Genomic DNA, 21,578 nt, shown 5'->3' on the forward strand with positions numbered 1-21,578 from the left:
TTTCCAATGAACATATATCCTTAAAAAAAAAAAAACCCTAGTCAATTGGAGAGTAGTTTGTAAACTGAATCCTTAATTTATTTCTCGTCCCATAATTGGAGACGGATGTGAGAGATACCTAAAAGAGCACAATCACTTTTTTGTTTTTTTTTAACAACGGACCTATATTCAAATGTGCAGTCTGCATATTTGCTTTTGTAGCCATATACTGATAACTGATTTCCCTGCTAGCTTGACATTTCATTGAAATACTGTCTAATCATGTTGTACATCACTTGTGAGGTCAATGAAAACCTTGAGTGATAGCTCTCCTACTGTGGTGGTGTCCCTATAATCTTTAAAATATTCATGATTTAATTTTCAATTATAACTCATTGTAAAATATTTTTTTCAAATAAGATGACAAACTTAAGATATTAAAGTGCCCATTATAAATACTTTTCAAATGACTAAATATCTAGTTCTAACTGAAATAAAAATTTTAAAAAAAATTGAAAACCTTTAGTGGTTACTTTATACAATAATGCTTTATCCTCGCAGAGCCACCATAATCACCATCATAGTTCTATAGCCATCATAATCTTCCAAAGGTTCCTAAGGAGATAATTCACTATATTAGAGATTAACAGATAATTATATTAATGGCTCACAATCGTCCATATATTATCTTCAATGAGATAAGGTCTAATGCAACTCTTATCTTCGCTACAAAGGTGTATCATGCATGATTTCTTGAGGGATCTTGTAGGTGGTAGGAGTCATGAGTAATGCATTCATCCTCTTTGTGGTTTGTGGTTTCATCCATTATTATCAAGTGTCATGTTCATGTTACCTAACCTTCCTTAATATTATGATAATGATGTTTAGCCATCTAACACGACCGCCTTAGTACAAGTTTAGTTCATGCGCCAAAGATAATTGCTCGCTCGCTCGCATAATGACCAAGGAACTTATTGGGAAATAATGTCTATGCTTTTTAGAGTAGCACTTTCTATCACTAGATGATTGCAAAAGAAGAAATTGATCTTTAAAGAATAAGAGAGGACTTTTTTTCTCAATTTTTTTTTAATATTTGGCACATGGTAATCGAACTTTATTTTATATATATAGTACCTTAAGATTAATTCTAAAAAAATATTTTAAAAATTCCTCTTACAAGTTTTGCATTTTATCTTCTTTGCAATGATGCTTATGCTTTAAGTTTTGCATAAAATGTTTAGAGTACTTTGCAAGCAAACACTATTTCTAGATTAAAACAAGACAAAGATCATCTCTAACATTTATATTTATATTAGAGTTTAATAAAAAAAATCAACTCACGCGTTATGATAGTGTTTAATGGCGTAAAATTATATATATATATATAGAGAGAGAGAGAAATTTTAGCCTGCGGTGCAATTCTTGCGGTTTTACTGCGGTACTTGCCACGTCTGCGAAGAAATCTAGGCTTGGACCGATCAGGCTCCAATCTGATCGGTCTGGGCCTCTCCTGAGGTCGCCTCAACTATAGAGGAGAATATCGTAGCTATTTTTTATGTTTAACATTCGGTTTCGAAATCTTCACCTCTTAAATCAATTTCTCTCTCTCTCTCTCTCTCTCTCTCTATATATATATATATATATATATATATATATATATATATATATATAAATTAATTAATGTCTTTACATATTCATTCTATTCTAAAAGTATTAAATACAAATAAACTAAAGAGCATTTTGATTATTTAAAATTTTAGATTTTTCATTTAAAAAAAAAGAGATAAATTAAAAGGGGAAAGTGGTTTTTTTTATGACCGTCGATTCTTATAATTTGACGGAGCGCATTTGCAATGTCTTTAAAGAGTGAAATAGAGGACGGCACTTTCTCTCTCATAGCATCGCTGGCCACGGGAACTAAACCGTGGCCAAATAAGAACGAAACGAAAGCACCACCAGCTAACGCCACCGCACTCCCCGCCCGTCGCCGTCGCCGTCGCCGTCGCCGCCGGTCTCGCGATCTCCGCCATCCTCGCCATTCCCACTGCTTCTCCTCCCCTCCTTCATATAGATCAGATACCTCCTCGGATGAATACTTTCTGCTGCACCGCCCCCGCCCCAGTTTCCCCTGCCGCCCCCGCCCCGGTCCCCTCCTCAGCTTCTCCGCCCTCTGAGCAGCATCCTGCCCCTCCCATGATCCCTTCCCCTCCGCCTCCGCCTCCTACATCCGCCTCCGGTCCCGCCAGAAGCGGCGACTCCTCTCCTCCCCACCGCCCCAACCAGAACGGCGTCACCGCCAGATGCCTGTCTGCCCCTCACCGTTCCTTCCCTTCCGAGCTCTCTGCCTCCGCCTCCCTCCGCTCCTCCTTCCATGACGCCCTCGATCACCGCGGGGCGAGACTCAACAACGTCGTCGGAAACGGGATCTCGGGAATGCTTTATAAGTGGGTCAACTATGGAAAGGGCTGGAGGCCTCGGTGGTTCATGCTCCAGGATGGCGTTCTCTCGTACTACAAGATCCGTGGTCCCCACCGTATCGAGGTTAGCCAGGAGGTCGAGAAGGGGTCGAAGGTCATCGGAGAGGAGTCCGCCCGTCGCATGTCCCGCCGCAGAAGCAGTCTCTCCTTTAGCCCTTCCAAGCCTGTCGGCGAAGTCCACCTTAAGGTAGTCACCACCCTGCTCTTACGCGGAGCCAATTTGGTGATCCCTTCTTGTTTTCTCTTTGTCCCTTGATCAGAATATATTTTTTTTAGGTTTCTTCTATTCGCGAGAGCAGATCGGACGATAAGAGGTTCTCCATCTTCTCAGGAACGAAAAGACTCCACTTGAGGGCGGAGACAAGGGATGGTCGCTTGGCATGGATGGAGACGCTGCTAGCGATGAAGGACATGTACCCGAGGATTTCAAACAGCGAGCTCATGGCGCCAGTGGATAACGTTGTGGTGTCTACCGATAAGTTACGGAATAGGCTACAGGAAGAAAAACTGAGCGACGCGGTGATACAAGAGTGCGAACAGATCATGAAAGGCGAGTTTTCGGCTCTGCAGAACCAGCTTGCTCATCTTAAGCAGAAGCAGACCCTCTTGGTCGACACCCTCCGCCAATTAGAGGTATCAAAGGGATCCCTTTTCTGTTGTTCACAGCTTCTTCTTTGCGTTTATGAATCTGTATAAATGTTTTAGATTGTGGGTTTAGTCATTCATTTTGCCTTACTAATAAATTGCAACTGTAGCATAATTAGTTTTGCAGTCTATGAGGAAAGCCTGTATGAGTAGTAGTTTTTTGTAATTGTCATCCGAGCATGCACCGTGGCTATTTTTACATAACTTGCAGGTCTTAATCATCTTTTAGCTATGAACACACAAGTGAGACTAATTGTTAAAATAATCTTTCTAGCCTTATAATTATTAACTATTTCATTAGTGGTTTTTAATATTAAAAAAAAATTGATCTTGAATTTTTGAGCAAACTATAGTTCACATATGGACTTATCAATCTAAGAATCCACATCTGTTGCGGCTCAAGAATATACACAAAGATTAATGTCATAGCGAAACTTACTTTTGATATAGTCTACTCAAAGTGTTAGCCATATCTCAATCATATACTTTACACACCCTTAGAAACCGTAAGCCTAGATTTTTGAGAGAAAAAATTTGTGATAGCTAGATGCAGCAATGCAAGAGCAGTTGATATCGTAGAGAACTTAGATTACAATAAAGGCATTAACGAATCAACCAATGTAGGTATGTTAAAATCATATATAATATGAAAATCATAGAATAACCGGCTTCTTTTCTTCTCCCTCACCTATCATGACCTTGATAATATGTTAGATTTGAGAAAATTTATATTAATTGTTCTAGTTTTGATAAAACATACAAAGTGACAAATTTGACACTAACTAGACGAATATCACGCAGGAAGTCTAGTGTGTAATTTGACAAATTGATAAAGTGAGAAGTGGATGTCATGTCATTATTTTAACAGCAACTGGATGAATACTTGACAACTGATATTGTATTTTAGTAAGAAATACATACGTTTTGCTAGATTGACAAATTTTAAGGGATGTGCTAGATTTAAGAACTTCAAAGGATGTGTTAGATTGATGTATTAACTCGACATATTATCATCTTACTGACTTGTAAATTGCAATTGTAACATAACTAGATTTGCAGTCTCCTACACAACTTGTAGGTCTTAGTCATTACATCCAGTTTCATAATCTCTAATACTCAAATTAATTCTTTGATTCTTTTTTTTTTTTCATGCATTTGAAGAACTTGTAGCAATAAAACAAAAATGAGTAATCCCTGCTCTAAGATCAAAAACTAAAAACAACATAACAATTATACTTGGGGAAAATTAAATTTAAAGTAGAATTATAAGTGATCTTGAGCTGATTATCTCTGTCCTAAAGCAAGAACAATGTTTCACGCATGGTCACTCGGATCGATGCCCTAAGTATACAATCAGTGTCGATGACTCTGCTGCCAGTGAATGATGAGATACCGTGTCACAGATCCCAACCAGTTTAACTGACAGAAGGTGGTCGAAGAAAGAGGGTTAATACAAAAACTTTTTTTAATGGTCAAGCCTCCGATTACTTCTAGTATTCTGAAGTTTTAAGGAAAAGGAAAAGAATGGAAAATATCATTGTCCATTGGAAAAGGTTTTCGATTTATGATGGAAAAAATGCATCCTAATGATTAGTTGTTGGCAGAAATATGGAGGAGAAGATAACAAGCCATTTTTCATGCAACCAAAAGAATCTTATTTCTACATCTTTTTTTAATCTCAATTTATATGACTTGTTATTTGGCAGATGGGGCGCATTACTCACCAAGTTATACCATGTTATGCTGATAATTTAATATCAACTCTTGCTGGTATCTTTTAATGAGACCAATGTATTAACATGCATTCCAATATACTTTCATTATAATCATCTTTTCAAGCCCTATCTTTGTGAGTCTCAAAGTGAAAGTTTTAGTCCTCAAACCAGTTATCTCCAAATTATTTAAAACTCACATTACTCAACCTGATTATTTCTTATTTTAAAATAATGTTAAACAATCCATTGAATGACAAATAATGACTGTTCAGTTATGTTGGACTCATATCAAAGTGTTTTTTTTTTTTACTTTTTAGTACATCAACCGGAAGTATTTTTTTTTTATTATTATTTTTACTTTTTAGTACATTAACTAGAAATACTTTATCTCATTCTTTTTTTTAGACAGAAAAGGTTGACTTGGAGAATACTCTTGTTGATGAGAGCCAAAGACAAACTAAAGAACATGGACTTGCTTCTAGATCAAGACAAGAGAAATATAGTGGTATGATGTTTTATACAATGGCTTATGATAACATGCTAGTTTCTTATAGATGATCTTTCCTTTCTATTAAGATTTTAACCTAATCTGATTTAAAATGATTCAACATGATTTTAATTTTGATCCTTTTATCAACCTAACAATTTTCACAATAATCTTAACCTTTCAATTAAAAGGTAATAGAATTTACTATAATTGTCAAAGTTTAGGTTATTATGCTCATATGCTGTATGTGATTTCTTAGAACAATAAGGTCTTCAGTTTCATGACGGATTATGTATATGCTCCACTCATGTTTGTCCTTTTATATTTAAATTCTTAATTTGGCTGATGATCAGTGTGTCTCACAGTTGTTGGATACATTTGATTTACACAGGAGTTCCAATGTTGAGCAGCAAATTCTCATCATTTGGTGATTAACAAATCTAACTGATGCCTAATATTGCATAGTTTTGTATTCTTCTTTGTTCATTTTATAGTTTATGGATGGAGATCGACATGTGGTGCAATTTCTAAAATAACTATTTTTGTTAGATGTTTTCCTTCATTAATTCTTCGCTTTTGTGATTGCTTAAAAATATGACTGTGGTAGTTTTTTGCTTCTTGTTTGTTTTATTTTGTTTGTTTCTACATGGAAACCTGTCTTCAGTCTTCGTTTCCTTCTACAAACTCACTCTTGGTCAGTATTGGCACATATTTGACTGCTACCCTTTTTCTTTCTCAAGTGATTTATATTTTCTATGTTTGTAGTGCATCTTTCTTGCTAGTTAATTTGGTTAATTGCTTGAAGTTGCATTATCTGTGTATCTTACCCATTAAATATTTTTCCAGAAGGGAGTGCAAGCGAATCTGATTATGACAATGAACGACCTGATGCTGTCGAAGAAGAAACAGATGAAGAAGATAATGCCTTTTTTGATACACGAGATTTTCTATCATCGAGCTCTTTTAAGAGCACAGAGTCTGATTTCTATAGATCTGAAGTTGATTCTGATGATGAGGATGATTATGGTATCTGTATTGGAGATTCTAGTGACTCTTCTATGAAATCTGTGGGATTTAACTATCCCTATGTTAGGAGACGTAAAAAACTACCTGATCCTGTTGAAAAAGAAAAGGGAGTGAGCCTCTGGTCAATGATCAAAGACAATATTGGAAAGGATCTTACAAAAGTTTGCCTTCCAGTGTATTTTAATGAACCAATTTCATCACTGCAGAAGTGTTTCGAGGATCTGGAATATTCCTATCTTATCGATCGAGCATATGAGTGGGGAAAAAAGGTAATATTACACTCAAATATTTTGAAAAGAAATTATGTTAGGTTACATTACTAGTTATTCTGTTTGACATATCAATAGATTTAAACTGTGACACATGTTTAACATCCTCTATCTATTTTCAATTATGTTTGGAATTTAGCATGCTAGGTGGTAAAGGGACCGTCAACATGATTTGAATTATCAAAACTTGCATTAATTTTTTATTATTATAAATCTGTGTAATGGTGAAATTAACCCACCTGTAAACATAATATTTCTTGAGTTTGATTTTTTTTTTTTTATACTGAAACGTGACATCCATGCCCTTGTTGTCTATTACACTATATTTTAGCTGTTGTCTATATTTTAGGTTCTGTTGAAAATAGAGCTGAGCTGGTTTGTGCCCAATTGCTAGTCACTTCAAGAAACATCTCAATATAAAAACGAACCATGAATGACCACTGCAGTTACCCACAAGGGACCTGGATCTTGAAAGTTTTAATGGGACTTATGCCTGCCAATCGTGGCTTATAAAATATGGCCCTGACTCTGATCCCATGTTTGACAGCAGGGCAAAAGGCAATTCCATCTTTAAATGACTTACAAGCGGAGTGCCCCATAATATAAAGACACTTTGGGGCCACTATTTGTCAATTTATCTGTAGGACTGAGCGGATTGGAATCCCATGATCACAGGAATGTGCTTTTTGTGAACAAGAGAAATAGGAGAGAAAGAAGTAACGGATGAGGGGACTGCCTCTCTTTAAGTGAAATCTTTTAGGAAACCATAATCCAATGAGAGGCTCTCATAGACCATGTTGACTTTGGGGAAAGAGAATTTTCTATTCCACTGGCAGAAGATATCTTTTTATATGGATATATCATATATGTGCGACACTTGATAAAACCCTAAACCTGGAAGTTCCATTGTTGATGTTTGGATGCTCCATGTCCATGAATCTCACATGGATAAGTGTTGGGTTCATTATATAAATTATTATTCTTCCTAACAATTCAAACTTTTGTAATAAGTGGTTAGCCACTCAATTAACATGGAATTAGAGTAAGAGATCCAAAGTTCAAATCATACCTATGTCAAGAAAAAAACTTAGGTTTGCACCTCTAAATTATGATGGTCATGTGGAGGCAAATTGAATTAGTCTCAAGTGGGCAATTGCAGTGATCCATGATATAAATTGGTTTCTTTCTAAATAACTCGAGCTTTTGGGATAGGTGGTTAGATAATCAACCTTAACAACCACAGTGGGACTAAAGCCACTATTCCTCGTAACCCTATTAATTTTAATACTCTTAATTGCTGGTTTACTTGATGCTCCCCAATCCATGTCAGGTTACTTAAATATTGTTTTTAAAATTCATCTGCAACATCGTTACTTAGAATCATAACATTGTTTGTGGATGCCGATGCTATTATACATTCTATTTCATCAAATTTAGCTTTGCTTTTGTTTTTTTTACCTTTATTTTCTTCAAAATTTCTAGGGCAATGGTCTTATGAGGATTCTTAATGTTGCTGCATTTGCTGTTTCTGGATATGCTTCAACTGATGGCAGAATCTGCAAGCCATTTAATCCACTTCTCGGTGAAACCTATGAAGCTGACTATCCAGATAAAGGTCTTAGATTCTTCTCAGAAAAGGTGAGTGGTTGGTTTCAATCATACAATTACAAAACATAATCCATTTCTGGTTAAATTTGGCCTTAGTTTCCACCTACTTGTTCTCGATCTATATTAGCAAAAAAGAAAACAAGCTTTTATGTTATACTTACATATGGATAAGTGCTTATGCCTTTATATTGAAGCTTTTGTGAGGAGCAATGAAATTTCTTGTAGGGCTTTGAACTCTTAATTTACGGCTGAGTATGTTTTTTTTTTTTGGTTTTCTCAGTATTAGTGTTAACATTTGATAGAAATGGCAACCTTAGACGGTGTTATCCTTTTGGCTAAATAGGGCATTTTTCATGAACGTGGTCATCAGCTCAGTAAAGAGGAGAATGCTTAGAAAAGTAATAATGCTTACTTATTTCACTAAGAGGATGTGACATCAGTTTGAAAGATGGCATGCTATTTCCTACTACTGTTGGCACATGTGATTCTCTCGATTGATGGTCTTCTCGGTGGTTTTCATTTTTATCATTTATCAACCAGTTTTATCATTCAAGCATTGTCCAATATTTTGTTATGGTTTTGCGAATTTAGGAATGCTGAGTAATTCTATAATTTTCAAATATGGCAATCCTAAGCGCTGGTTCTGCAATTCAAACTTGTAGAGTGTTCTTGGTTCTTAAACCAACCTTGATTAAATGATATAATAACATTAAATAAATTACTTGATTAATGTCAAAATAACGATATAAAGAATTATGTAATTACTGTGTCAATTAATGTTAAAATATTTATATCAATTCCATCAATTAAATCATTTAGTTAATTAGCATTTAAAATTATAAACAAATTCATTAACTAATTAACTTATTTATCAATTGATATTAACTTACTAAGACTATTCATAATAATAAAATGATTATTTATAATGATTTTATTATAATAAGAATGACAACAGAAATAGTAACTTTTTATAACATGTGACATCAATAGATCCAATAAAAATGTAAAATTAAATAAAATGATAATTAATACTAAGTACTAACTGTAATTAATTTGATCATTATGTATAATGCTCAATGGTAAGGTAACTTTTTATAACATGTGACATCAATAGATCCAATAAAAATGTAAAATTAGATAAAATGATAATTAATACTAATTGTAATTAATTTGATCATTATGTATAATGCACAATGGTAAGGTAACTTTTATTAATTTATAATTTTCTAAAAAGTGCAGGCATTTTAGATAAGGGACCACATTACTGATGTGATATACAATCCCTTTTTAATCAATCGAATGATTTTTTTGTGTGTGTGTGGTTTGAATTATCCTCTGGTAGATCCATGCACCTGTCATTGCAAAAAAAAAAAAAGAAGAAGAAAAGGGCAAACAAGGACAAAAAAGCAACTTCAACTTGGTCTTCTGACTAGAAATGTGTATTCTACTTTGATTCATTTTCCTTTTATTGATGGACTAATCTTGGATATTCGACGTGATTTGAAAGTTAATACAAATCACATGTCCTTTGATTTCTTTTTTTCCTCATTATTTTTCTTCTGCTGTGCATCATAACAGGTTGGATTAGTTATAATTTTATTCTTTATGACTTATGTAGGTCAGTCATCACCCTATGATTGTTGCATGCCATTGTGAGGGAAAGGGATGGAAGTTCTGGGGAGATAGCAATTTGAAAAGCAAGTTTTGGGGTCGCTCAATTCAGCTTGATCCAGTTGGTGTACTCACCCTTGAATTTGATGATGGTGAAATTTTTCAGTGGAGCAAGGTATTAGGTATTGCATGAATTACTTAAAAAGTTTGGTTTTGGTTCTATATATAGATTTTGAGTCTTGCTGTTTTAGGTAACGACTTCCATTTACAATCTTATATTGGGGAAACTTTATTGTGATCATTATGGTGCTATGCGCATACAAGGAAATTGTGAATATTCATGCAAGCTAAAATTCAAGGAGCAGTCAATAATTGAACGAAACCCGCATCAGGTTGCCACTTTTTTCCCTTGTTCTTCCTAATTCTCTTTGTAATGATGATGATGGTGACATAGTAGATACTATATCCCCCATCTTTTTCCTCAGTTTTTATTGCATAGATTGCCTTTTCTATGTTTTCTTCTATTCTAGGGCTAGTTGAGCAAGGTAATTTAGCTGCTATAAGATTATAGTTGAACCTCAAAGTGGATCACAAGTTTGTTCTGGTGTTTTGAATAACTATTGATCATATTGAATGAAGATAACTCAGAAGTTTCTAAAGAAGCACAATTTCAGGAGGGTAATTCAATCATACATTATGTTTGTTTAACTTGAATCCCTAGACATTAAATATCAAATCTTTGGTCTTTCAATTCCCTCCTTTCCTTTTTTTTCTTCTCTCCTGTTTGTTTTACTCAAGAAACATTGTGATTTTCTCATTTAAAATCCTTGCATAATTTTGCACTTACCCTTCACTCCCTTTAGCAGAAAATCTTTTCCCAAATTTCTCTATATTACTTTTATCCGATTCGAAGAAAAACTCACTTCACTTTTATGTGTGATGGAACTCAAATCTGACCTTCAAAGTTTTAAAGTTATTATCTAAAATCCATTTTGTTTTATGATTTTGTTATTTCCTCCCTCTTTCTTTCCTTCCAAGGAAATGATTGGATGGTAAATATTTTGCAATCTTTTTCATATATTTCTATGAATTTTTCTTCCTGGCCTCTTTTTTTCCCTAGTCATTACCTTCCTTATTGTGGTGGGAAACATGGCATTAGTGAATTGTCAGTGAATTTGAAGATGGTATTGTCACCATTATAAGAATGTATAATCATCAGAAGTCAATCTCCCTTGAATGAAAAAGAAAAGCGTAAAGAAAAAATTGTTTCTTTATATATGCTGTACAAATTTTCATGTGCAGGTTAAGTATCAGAAACGTAAGTATTATTAATTATTAGCATTTGGTTAACACTTTTTTTGTGGATTTTATATGATAATTTCTTGAGAATAATTCTGTTTTGTCAATATTTAGTAATAGATATCGTTATAATGACTGTATATCTGTTTGCATAACGTATATGCTCTGGGTGATGCGACCACATGGCATTAGCTGCATGTGCTTTTTAACACCTTCATTTCTCATGTAAAATTCTAATCAAATTTAGTTGCTAATTTAGCATCTCTAATGATTTGTCTGTTTTTCAGCACATACGATAGTAGTGATCAGCCACAGTGATCATGTATAATCTATTTGCTGTTGCAATATAGTTAATATTAAGTATTTTTATAATGATCGTGTATTCGCCACCACTTAATGTATATGCTCTATGTGGTTTTAGCACCTTCATTTCTCATTTAAAACTAATCGAAGTTTGCTGTTAGCTTTTGTTTGCTATTTAGCCGATAGAATAGAAATCACCCCGTGGTATCTATTTGTAGGTGAAATATAGTTAATATTAAATATTATAATATTATATATTTGGTCACATAAGGTACTATGCGCTATGTGGTGATCCAAACGCATCTTGCTTGCATATGTTTTTCAACATCTTCATTTCTCATTTAAAATTCCTTTTAAATTTAACTGTTAATTTATTTGCTTTTCAGCCAACAGAATAGTAGTGACCATGTGCAATCTATTGTAGGTGCAAGGTGTAGTTCAGGATCGCAATGGCAAAACTGCAGCAACACTCATTGGAAAATGGGATGAGAGCATGCATTATATAAATGGAGATATCTCTGGAAAAGGTAAAGGATCTGAATTGTTGTCTGAAGCCCAATTATTGTGGAAACGTAGCAAGCTCCCTAAATTCCCCACTAGATACAATCTCACACGGTTCGCAATAACAATGAATGAGCTCACCCCAGGATTAAAGGTTACAATCCTTGTTTTACTTATTATCCATGCATCTTTGTCTTAAGTTTTGGTTTATTTCTTTATTCTTATCCTCGATTTCAAGCAGGAATTATTGCCACCAACTGATTCAAGGCTGAGGCCTGATCAAAGGTGCTTGGAGAACGGGGAGTATGACATGGCAAATGCTGAGAAGTTGAGACTGGAACAGAGACAACGCCAGGTTAGGTTTTATATATATTCCTTTACTAGTGGTAATTTATGTGGAAGCCAATGCTTTCTTGGTCAGCGATAGGTACTTTTTTTTTTGCCTTCTTACTGTTATGATCATTCGTTGAACTGCCTATAAACTTTTTCAGCCAATCCAAAACTAACTGAAATTTGAAACCTCATGAAGCCATTTGCACTAGGATATCCCAAGGAACTTACATTGTCCAGTAAGACAAATTCCGTTAAGGTTTTGAAAAATAAGAAGTCAAAACATATAATTGCATAATAATAGAAAATAGCAAGAATATAACTCTTCTTGTTGTAATTTTGTTCGTCCCCTTGAATGGGTCTAGTGACTAGCATATGAGGTGTTGTCATCAATGAGGTCTGGGGTTCGAATATCGACAAAGTCGAGGTAAATGCCTCCCTTATGTGCTAGTCACTGTTCCAAAGACTAGTAGCCGCCCGTGATTTACCTCCTCCGTGTTGATCCTAGGACGGATTGACGGGAGCGCTGGGACGAGCCTATTCACCTTTTGCCATCAATTGTTGTAATTTTGTTCAGTGGCATTGCTGATAAGGACAAGTTGTCATTAATGTCTAATTTACTGTTTGTGGTATGTTGTACTCAATCATGTTGCCTTCATACTTTCCTTTGATGTATTAATTGTCATGTGTTGCAGGCGAGAAGGATGCAGGAAAGTGGCTGGAAACCACGATGGTTTGTGAAAGATAAAGGGACTGAGACATATCGGTACATAGGAGGATACTGGGAGGCTAGAGAAGACCGCAAGTGGGACGGATGCCCTGATATCTTTGGCCAAGTTCCCAGCGATCCAACTACTGATTAACTCAGCAATTTATGAAGTAAACAAGGTTCTCCTCTTCCAGTTTTACCCTCTAGTTTCTTTTCTATTTCTTATCTCCTTTCGTTTCTTGTGAACTGCTCGCAATTTTTGAGCAGCCAAAATGAATCTTAGGCCATAAAGTGGAGAATTAACAAGTATAGTGTTTTGTTTTATAAGAATAAACACAAAAGTTGTGATCTTCCCATTCTTTCAGTTCATCCATGAAACCAAGCCGTGTGCAAGTGATCTTGTTCTTGCCACCCTTGAGTTTCATCTCAGGTTGCTTAGTTTTGTACCTTCATGGAATTGTATGTTTATCCAATGTTCAAAAACTAGTCCAGATGCTCTAGTTCATACCAATTCTCTTTACAAAATCAGAGAAATTCAGACCTACTCGACTATTTCGAAACCTCCTGGAATCGACAGAGCCTAGTGTGATGCCATAACATTGATGCAATTCAAATTTCTCTTTATGTAGTAGATTTCAGAACCTAGTGGAATCGACAGAACCTATTGGAAGAACCTTCTTGCACCTATGCCAATTCTTTAGTGCTCTTGTGCATTTGTCTTATTTTATTTGAACTGCAATCAAAAGGTATTCCATTAGGTTCTCATTCTTGTGTGAATCACTTCAGTTGGCTTCAGGTATGTTTCAGTTTACTTAAATTCTGCACCGACGCCTGATCGACTAATCACTTTGTGCATATTTAGTTTACCCAATTTAGTTATAGTTAAAATTTTCCTTTTTAAAGTTTATATTCAGAACGGTTGCAATTAGTAAAATCCCTTTGTAATAATGTGATCTATTGAACATTTGGGGGTTTCCCCCTTTTTTTTAAGGAAATGCTCTCCAGTTTGGAAGTGTTTCTTTAACAGGTTAATACATAGGCCAGTATTTAGCATTATTGTGTTTACTTCATAAGAGAATTTAAGGTTAAAAGGAGGCCAGATTATGATAAGTTTGAGTTAAAGCCACCATTAATTAATTTACATGTAATCTAGAATTTAATTTACATTGGCAAGAGAAAGGATCTGATTTCTAACGGAAAGAAAAAGGCGGTGGTTCTCAGAGCTTATTTAACATGCTTGGAGATTCGTGCAGCGGGATTAATCATATACGTTCGTAGATAGGTAGAACAAAAAATAGAGGAGCCCCATCAGAGGTGTGCATTCAGCAATCAGCACTATGTGAGCCGTCGAACGCGGTCAGATTCACTAGATTGTGCGGCCAGGAGTTACCCGTCAGCCGATCTAATGGCTGGGGTGCGTGCCCTAGGAAGAGGCGGTTCGGCAGGAAGCAGAGGTGCTCAGGGGATCGCCGGCAGCGCGCCAGGCGGAGGTGGCGATGAGGGGCCGCGTGTGCCAGCCGAGGGTGAGGCACCCGTCGTTCTCCTCCACCCGGTAGCCTTCGCCGCCGGAGAAGAGGGCGAGGAGCATGCTCGCCTGCTTGAAAGCGTTGGATCCGATGGGGACGGAATCGAAGCCGGTACGGGACATGCGCGCGCGCCACTGCGGCAGAGTCTCGTGCCGCTCTGTTCGTTCTGCCCCTTCGCACGCCACCACGTTGTAGATCTGACGGCCCAAGTAGATCTCCGCCATCGCTTGGTCATGCCCGCCCACCTCGACGGCGGCGGGCGGCGAGGCGCCCCCCTCCAGCGAGTCGAACATGGTGGAGTAGTAGTGCAGCGCCTCGGTGAACCGATCCAGGAACGCCCTGCCATTATGGTTCGCCTCCTGTTCCACCACAGTCACGATCACCGGCCGTACCGCGCGGATCGTCCCCAACACCTTCTCCAGCGCCCCTGGGCGCGCAAGCAGTCGATGCAGCTCGAGGATCGAGTTCACAGCCACCACCTCCGGCTCGTCGTCCTCCACGCCGCCGCCGTCCGCTTCCGGACCGAGAAGCATGTAGGGATCCAGATCCGCGAGGCTAGCGGCCACAAAACCGCGGTACCGGAAGTCGACTCGGATGGTCTTCGCGAGCTGGGCGAGTTTCCAGCCCACCTCCTGCAGAGCGTCAGAGTTGTCGGGCTGCGGCGGGCCGATTCCGGTGAGGCGAAATGACGGCGGGCCTCCTTGGCGGAGAGCCAGGGCTTGGAGGAGCGCCGGCCACTGCAGTCCCTGCCGCATACCAAAATCGACAACGTGAACGCGGCGGAAGCCGGCGAAGGCTTCCAGAATGGCCTGGTTAGCTGTGAAATGGGCGAACTTGAGGTAGGGACAGCTCTCGTAGAAGTGATGGTGAAGCATGTCGTCCAAGGCTGCGGATTCAACAGTACTCGAACAGCCCATGCCCCGAGGGGGCTGCGGCCGGTAGATCCGGCGGGCGAGAGCCTCCGCAAAATATCCGGCTACTTTGCGCATCGCGCCACCTTGCGATGCGGCCAGAACGGATATCTGTTTCACGATAGCGCCCGCCGCCTTCAAGTTCTCCTTCTGCACCGCCTCTGCGCACGCCATCAGGGCGTGTACCAGACGGATACCTGCCTCCTGCGAATCGACGATGACCACCTGCTGCGCTGCTGCTGCTGTCGCCGCATCCGCGGTGATTGTCGACGAGGGAGGTGAGCTGCAGACCTTTAACCTCTTTCGATCTCTCAGGGACTTCGCAACTTCTGGCTGATGACCAGACTGGGAAATTAGCCAACCCGAGGAGGCAGTAGAAGCTTCCGGCTGAAGTTCATCGACATCAGCCGGTTTGCAAGGGCTGCCATCCGGTAGGTCAACCGTCCCGATCGTGTATTGCTCTGTGACAGCGGGGGGAAGGTCGAACTGAAGACTAAGCGGGTCATCAGCAGGCGGCGGCGGCGGCGGTTGGGGAAGAGGCGGAGGGGCATTAAGCTCCGAGAGGATGTTGTCAACCCAGTTGGAGAGGTCTGAGGGGTTATAGTGGACAGTGTCGAAAGCGAGGTGGGCAAGAAGTGCGTCGTCGTTGGCGGCGGCGCTACTCCCCATGGCCATCTCCAGCTGCTCCAGTTTCTGCGCCACGTCGGCCATGTCCGACGACCGAACTTTGTAACCCAGCGCCGCCAGAAGCTCGTCGACGCCGTCGTCCGTCCCCATCAAGGCCTTCCCCTTTTCTTGCTCCGCTGCAGCATACCAATTTCCTCCTCCTCCTCCTCTTCTGTCGCCGCCGGCGGCGGCCTCTTGATGCTCCCTTTTCATTTTTCCTTCTTGTTTTTCTTTTCTTAATGAACGCCACCCAAAGTCGCGCGCGGTGGAGATCTGGGAAGAGAGGAATTATAACGGAGAGAGGGAAGGAGCTGGCTGGCTGCTGAGCACGGTAAAAACCACAATAATTAATTACCAACAAAAACAATTGCAACATAAATCATTTAAAAATTTTACAACATTGACAATAAAATAAATAGTATTCTACTAACAGTTAGACGTCAAACTGTTACTCGATTAAATTAAGTACGCACATTGTGTGTCGTAGACAATAAAAATAAACATATCAAACCAATGCGGGCCCAGAACAAGAAAAAGGAATCGTACCACGCCCACTAGCTTTGTTACGGTTTCAACATAAAAAGTCTCTGCAGCAGCTGCCGCTGCTACGATGGCCAGGTGCGATGAACCATACATACCTCTCAGATCCGGTCCTCGTCGTCCACGCGTCGCAAATCTCTTGGCTCTCCAAAAGTTCAATACCAGTGCTTCGGTACACTTGTGGGTGAGTACCTCGATCAGATGCCGCGAATTTTAGCAGGGGGGGCACCCACGCACGAGGGCGACGCCAGCTGTCGCTGTCGGAGCTCACTGCTGCGTGGGCCCAGCAGGCCACTCGCCGGTCCCGCGCCGTACTCCTGAGACGGCCGTGGCGCTGTTCGGGTGGACCGTCCCTGCCCTATCGCGCTGCCACCCCCGTTACGAGACTCCGTTTTGGCTGATGCGATCCGTAACGGCCACGACGCCTTCTCCTCGCGTCGCTTTCGCCCGCGGACTCCTCGTCGTCATCATCGCCGGTTCGTTTATTTATACTTCCTGACGGCGACCTGATAAGTATTTTTATATAATATTTTAATTAATCTTTACAGTTGTGGTTCTCCACCGCTGAGTGATAATTTGTGTTGTGTTATTTTACTTTTGTTGAATTTTTTCTCCCTTTTTTATTTCCTGAAAAAAAAACAGAAATGGCCTCGAATTGAGGCGCAGCGGAGGGCCGGCGGCTTATCCACCCGGCTTCATTCCCGATGCGGCTTGGGTCGATCATGACGTCGACAGAACAGCCAGCGCCGCATGTGCTGCTCCCACGTGTCCAGATTCTCTTCTCGCACGGTCCCCCACCTGCCTTTCCCCGGGAATTTTTTTACAATGATAAGGTTTTTCAGATATACTCTTCTTCGGAGCTCGTCCGATCACCACGTTCTCGACTGGCAGTTTGTAGTGGGTCCGGGTGGAATCGCCGGAATCTCGTGCGAGGATGTCGGGCTCCAGGTTGGGTGAAAAAGCGGGTACGTCGTGTAAAGTCCAAACAGGTTAAATTTGATCTCGTACGCATATCTTTTTCCCATGCACGCTGACTCAGAGATGGGAACAATCCAAGATGTGGAGCCCTGAGTCTGCGGCTATTTTTAAAGGATAAATTTTTTATTGATCTTATTTAAATCATGGATCGTGTTAATTTTTGCCATGTCAAATCCCAATCTTATTTTTGTTCCCGCGATTAACCTTTATTCTCCAATTTTCTTCTTTACTCAAACACAAGTTAAAATATAAAATAAAATTTTAACATTTTAGGGATCTTGCAATTTAAATTACCATGGATTAAAAAAAAATTCACTCAAAGCATCTCGTATCTAATGGTATCCTTATGCAGTAAAAGTACGTTAAGTTACCATCCATATATTTGTGATTCGATACTTATTATGGTTTATTTATAAAAAAATTTCTTTAAAATGAAATATAATTATAGAATGTTAGAGTTCTGAACTATCTATATAATAATGACAAAAGATAAATATACTTGTCCTCAACGTCTCCGGTCTAAACTACTTGCACAAGTACTTTATGATTTTTATCTGACAATGATGAAAATTTTATATAGGATTAGATAAATCATCTCAGATTTAATATTATCTGGTTCAAAATTTCCTAATGATATCCTTGTGAAACTATTTTGAAATGCTGAATTTTGAGCCATGCAGATGTATGTGGATCTAAATTAAATGTAAAATTGGACAAATAAAACATAAAAAATGTCTAATGGTTCAAGGATGACCTCTTTTGCAATTTAAAAAGTTTATAATAGTTTTATTAAAAGATTGTTATATATATATCTAGATTTATTATTAAGCTTGCAAAATTTTATATATACATATATATATATAACATACTAGTTTAGTTGTTTAGGTCTATAAAGTAATTTTATCTAAATTTATTATATGATTTAAAACTGATTCAAATTGCAAACGAAAAATATAGGACAAGCAAAAAGGTCCAAGAAACTGTAATGAGTATTGTTTTCTAAATTTTAAGTAGTTTAGATGTGTTTACTAAGAAAAAATTATGAATGACAATTAAGTGGGTTGTAATTCATTTATTTAACGGTAGAAAAGTACTTTTCATATAAAAAAACATATATCAAATTTGTGATGCAAAAGTGATAACGTTCACCTAGATACTCTTCCATTGTCCGTCTATTTTAATACTATTAATTTATCACATATAAACTTGAATATATGCAACGAAGAAGAAACAAAAACACAAATTTATCATTCTTATATTGGCACCATCGGAACGGCAAAACTAGTGATTTGTTTATGCTAATTCGGTAAGGAATTAAAAATATCAACTCGTTTTATTTTACTCTCCAAAACCCAACCTTTATAGCAACCCTATTAAATAATAATAATTGAATAGCCCCTTTTTTTATAATTATAACAAATTGACTAATAATTACATTGTGGACGCATAATTGAGGCATGCGGACCGTGACCAGCCAAGGAAAGCCTATTGAGGCGCGGCACGTGCCGCAAGATGTCAGGCGGTGCGGGTCCCACGGACGGAGCATCTAGTCACCCGCAAACCAAGTGGATAGATACCCCGTCCCTTCAATCACGTCGGCTACCTGCTTTTTTCCGCATTAGAAAAAAAAGCAAAGGAGGGCATAAAAATGGGGTTTTGTTCGTTGGGTAAAAATTAAAAGAGCTTTTCATTTTTAATGGAAATCAACTAAGGATACTTTTATTTATTATTATCAATATTTTTTAAAAAATATTTATTTTAAATAGTATTATTATAATAATTTTGGGATCATACGCACAGGGATAATAATTTTTTTTTCCAAAATTTGATAAAAAAATTGATATGCGACTGAAATAGAAGAGGCCACGAAGCATCATCAATATTTTATATCCAACTTAAATATCTAATTAAATAATATATATTTAAAAAATCTAAAATTTTTTAATTATTTATTTGATATTAAGAGTGAGCTATATAAATATTTAATATATTTTTTTAATTATATATATAGAGAGAGAGAAATGATACTCTGCATATTTTTACTCTGTAAATTGTTGGATGACTCTCACAGATCTAGGTGTCCGGGTACTTACCTAGGCACCCCGATTCACTTTTGATATTCGAGGCACCCGAACGGTCATCCAGACGCCCAGACTTCTAAGGGTCATCTAGGAGTGTGCAAGGTAAGCGTCGGTGCACACTCCTGTGCAACCCTCACATGTCCGGACACATAGAACACCTCCCAAGCACCTCGATTCACTTTTGAGAATCGAGGTTCTCGGGAGGGCATTCAGGCACCTGGACATGTGAGGTATGCCTAAGAGTGTGCATCAAACGGGCATGCAAGGTAAAATTGTTATATATAATATATAAAGATTTTACCTTGCACATCCGTTCAATGCACACTGCTAGGTGCCCTCATATGTTCGAGTACCCTGTGCACCCCGGGCTCTCAAACCTGTGAGAATCATCCAGAAGTGTGCACCGAACGAGTGTACAATATATTAGAACTATATATATATATATAATGTTAATTCTAATATGATTTTGTTGAATGATGATAGTTTAATGGAAAGAAAAAAAATATTAGTATAGAAGATATTTAATTTTTTAATGAGTATAAGGATGTGGATATAGAATCTAACTCATTGTCATCCTTATTTACATAATAGTTTGTTTAATTATCTAAGTATCCAAGTCTGACATAATACTGGAGATGATCGATTCAACCCTATAAAAACTTTCCATAAATTATTAAAGTCAAAAACACAAGTGACAATCCACACAATAGCTTTGCATCTCAGTGGTTCGAAAGCACAAGTGACAATCCACACGATAATTTATTATAGTGGTTCAAACATGAGAGTCGAATTTTTTACACTCCCTAAGTTTTTAATCCTAGTGCATGGAGAGTCTCAAGGTGTATTTACCACTTTTAGCATAGCCTAGGAAGCAAGAATTTAATAGTTGATTCAATAGTTATTATAATTACATTGTTGTAATAATTAAGATCCTCAAATTGGTACAATATAATGTTGATCTTTATATTGTAGCAACTACAACTCATACTACTACAACATAATATTTTTTTAGTTAGCAACATATTACTACAACATAATATTAATCAATAGTGAGTAGAGATAACTATTATAGTAGTTACAAAAAATATATATAATATTGATAAGGAATAAACAGTCTATGTTATAATAACTATGATTCATAGCTACTATAACATAATATCATTTGTATTGATCAAAATTGAAATGCACATCTTATAATAACTATGATCTCATATTTGCTAAGATAGAAAAAAAATGAGTATTTTTTAAAATAAAAATATATGGAGACAATGTTTTGATACAACAACACCAAAAACCAAGCCTTATACCTCTAGATGAGGATGAATATATGAATCATTTTACATTATTAGGTTATATACTATACTATATCATTATCTATACTTAAATAAATTTTATATTATTAATTTATACTAACCAAGTCTCCTTTTTTGTCTTCCTCTTTCTCGTATGATGTGCACATTTGTCATAATTTTACATTGTCTAACTGAAGTATTTTTGTTTTCATCTAATTTTATGTTCATATCATCTTAAACATATCTCTTTGTGTTTTTTCTCAATAGATGTAACTTTCATTTTTTTCTCTAATGCTCTTATTTTTATTCTATTCATCATTGTATATATGTCCACACATCCATCTTAATATCCTTAGTTCTACAATCCTCATTAGGGGTGCAAAAGAAAACGAATCGACTCGACTCCCTAACTTTTCGAGCCGGCTCGAAAAATATTTGATTCGTATTCGAATTTATTGAATTTGAGTCGAACTCGAACATTTTGAAACTTTTTTCGAGTCGAACTCAAGTCCAAATTATATTGTTCGAATGTTCACAAGACGCTTGCGAACTTTAATATTTTATTAATATAAGTTAATATATATTAAATAAATAAAGTTTGAGCCTTTTGAGTAGCTATTTTCGA

General features: G+C 37.5%; 2 protein-coding genes across 4 annotated transcripts; one reads left to right on the forward strand and one right to left on the reverse strand.

The window, feature by feature from the left end:
* The first annotated feature begins 1,849 nt into the window (after positions 1–1,849).
* LOC122055602 (oxysterol-binding protein-related protein 1C-like) lies at positions 1,850–14,242 on the forward strand. 3 transcript variants are annotated; one of them, XM_042617111.1, is made up of 10 exons: positions 1,850–2,643; positions 2,733–3,089; positions 5,222–5,321; positions 6,153–6,598; positions 8,081–8,236; positions 9,825–9,992; positions 10,069–10,209; positions 11,844–12,074; positions 12,162–12,275; positions 12,946–14,242. In XM_042617111.1, exons 1-10 carry the CDS (start codon positions 2,068–2,070, stop codon positions 13,111–13,113), a joined length of 2,457 nt encoding a protein of 818 aa, XP_042473045.1. In that variant the 5' UTR covers positions 1,850–2,067; the 3' UTR covers positions 13,114–14,242. The 3 variants fall into 3 exon arrangements, with proteins under 3 accessions (XP_042473045.1, XP_042473046.1, XP_042473044.1); XM_042617112.1 differs by having other exon boundaries at positions 5,231–5,321; positions 6,150–6,598; XM_042617110.1 differs by having other exon boundaries at positions 1,851–2,643; positions 6,150–6,598.
* Positions 14,061–16,362, reverse strand: LOC122055603 (DELLA protein SLR1-like). Its single transcript, XM_042617113.1, has one exon. The coding sequence runs from the start codon at positions 16,273–16,275 to the stop codon at positions 14,383–14,385; it is 1,893 nt and encodes a 630-aa protein (XP_042473047.1). The 5' UTR covers positions 16,276–16,362; the 3' UTR covers positions 14,061–14,382.
* Positions 16,363–21,578: the final 5,216 nt, after the last annotated feature.

Source organism: Zingiber officinale, chromosome 3B (assembly GCF_018446385.1).
Source record: "Zingiber officinale cultivar Zhangliang chromosome 3B, Zo_v1.1, whole genome shotgun sequence".
NCBI classification, from domain to species: domain Eukaryota; kingdom Viridiplantae; phylum Streptophyta; class Magnoliopsida; order Zingiberales; family Zingiberaceae; genus Zingiber; species Zingiber officinale.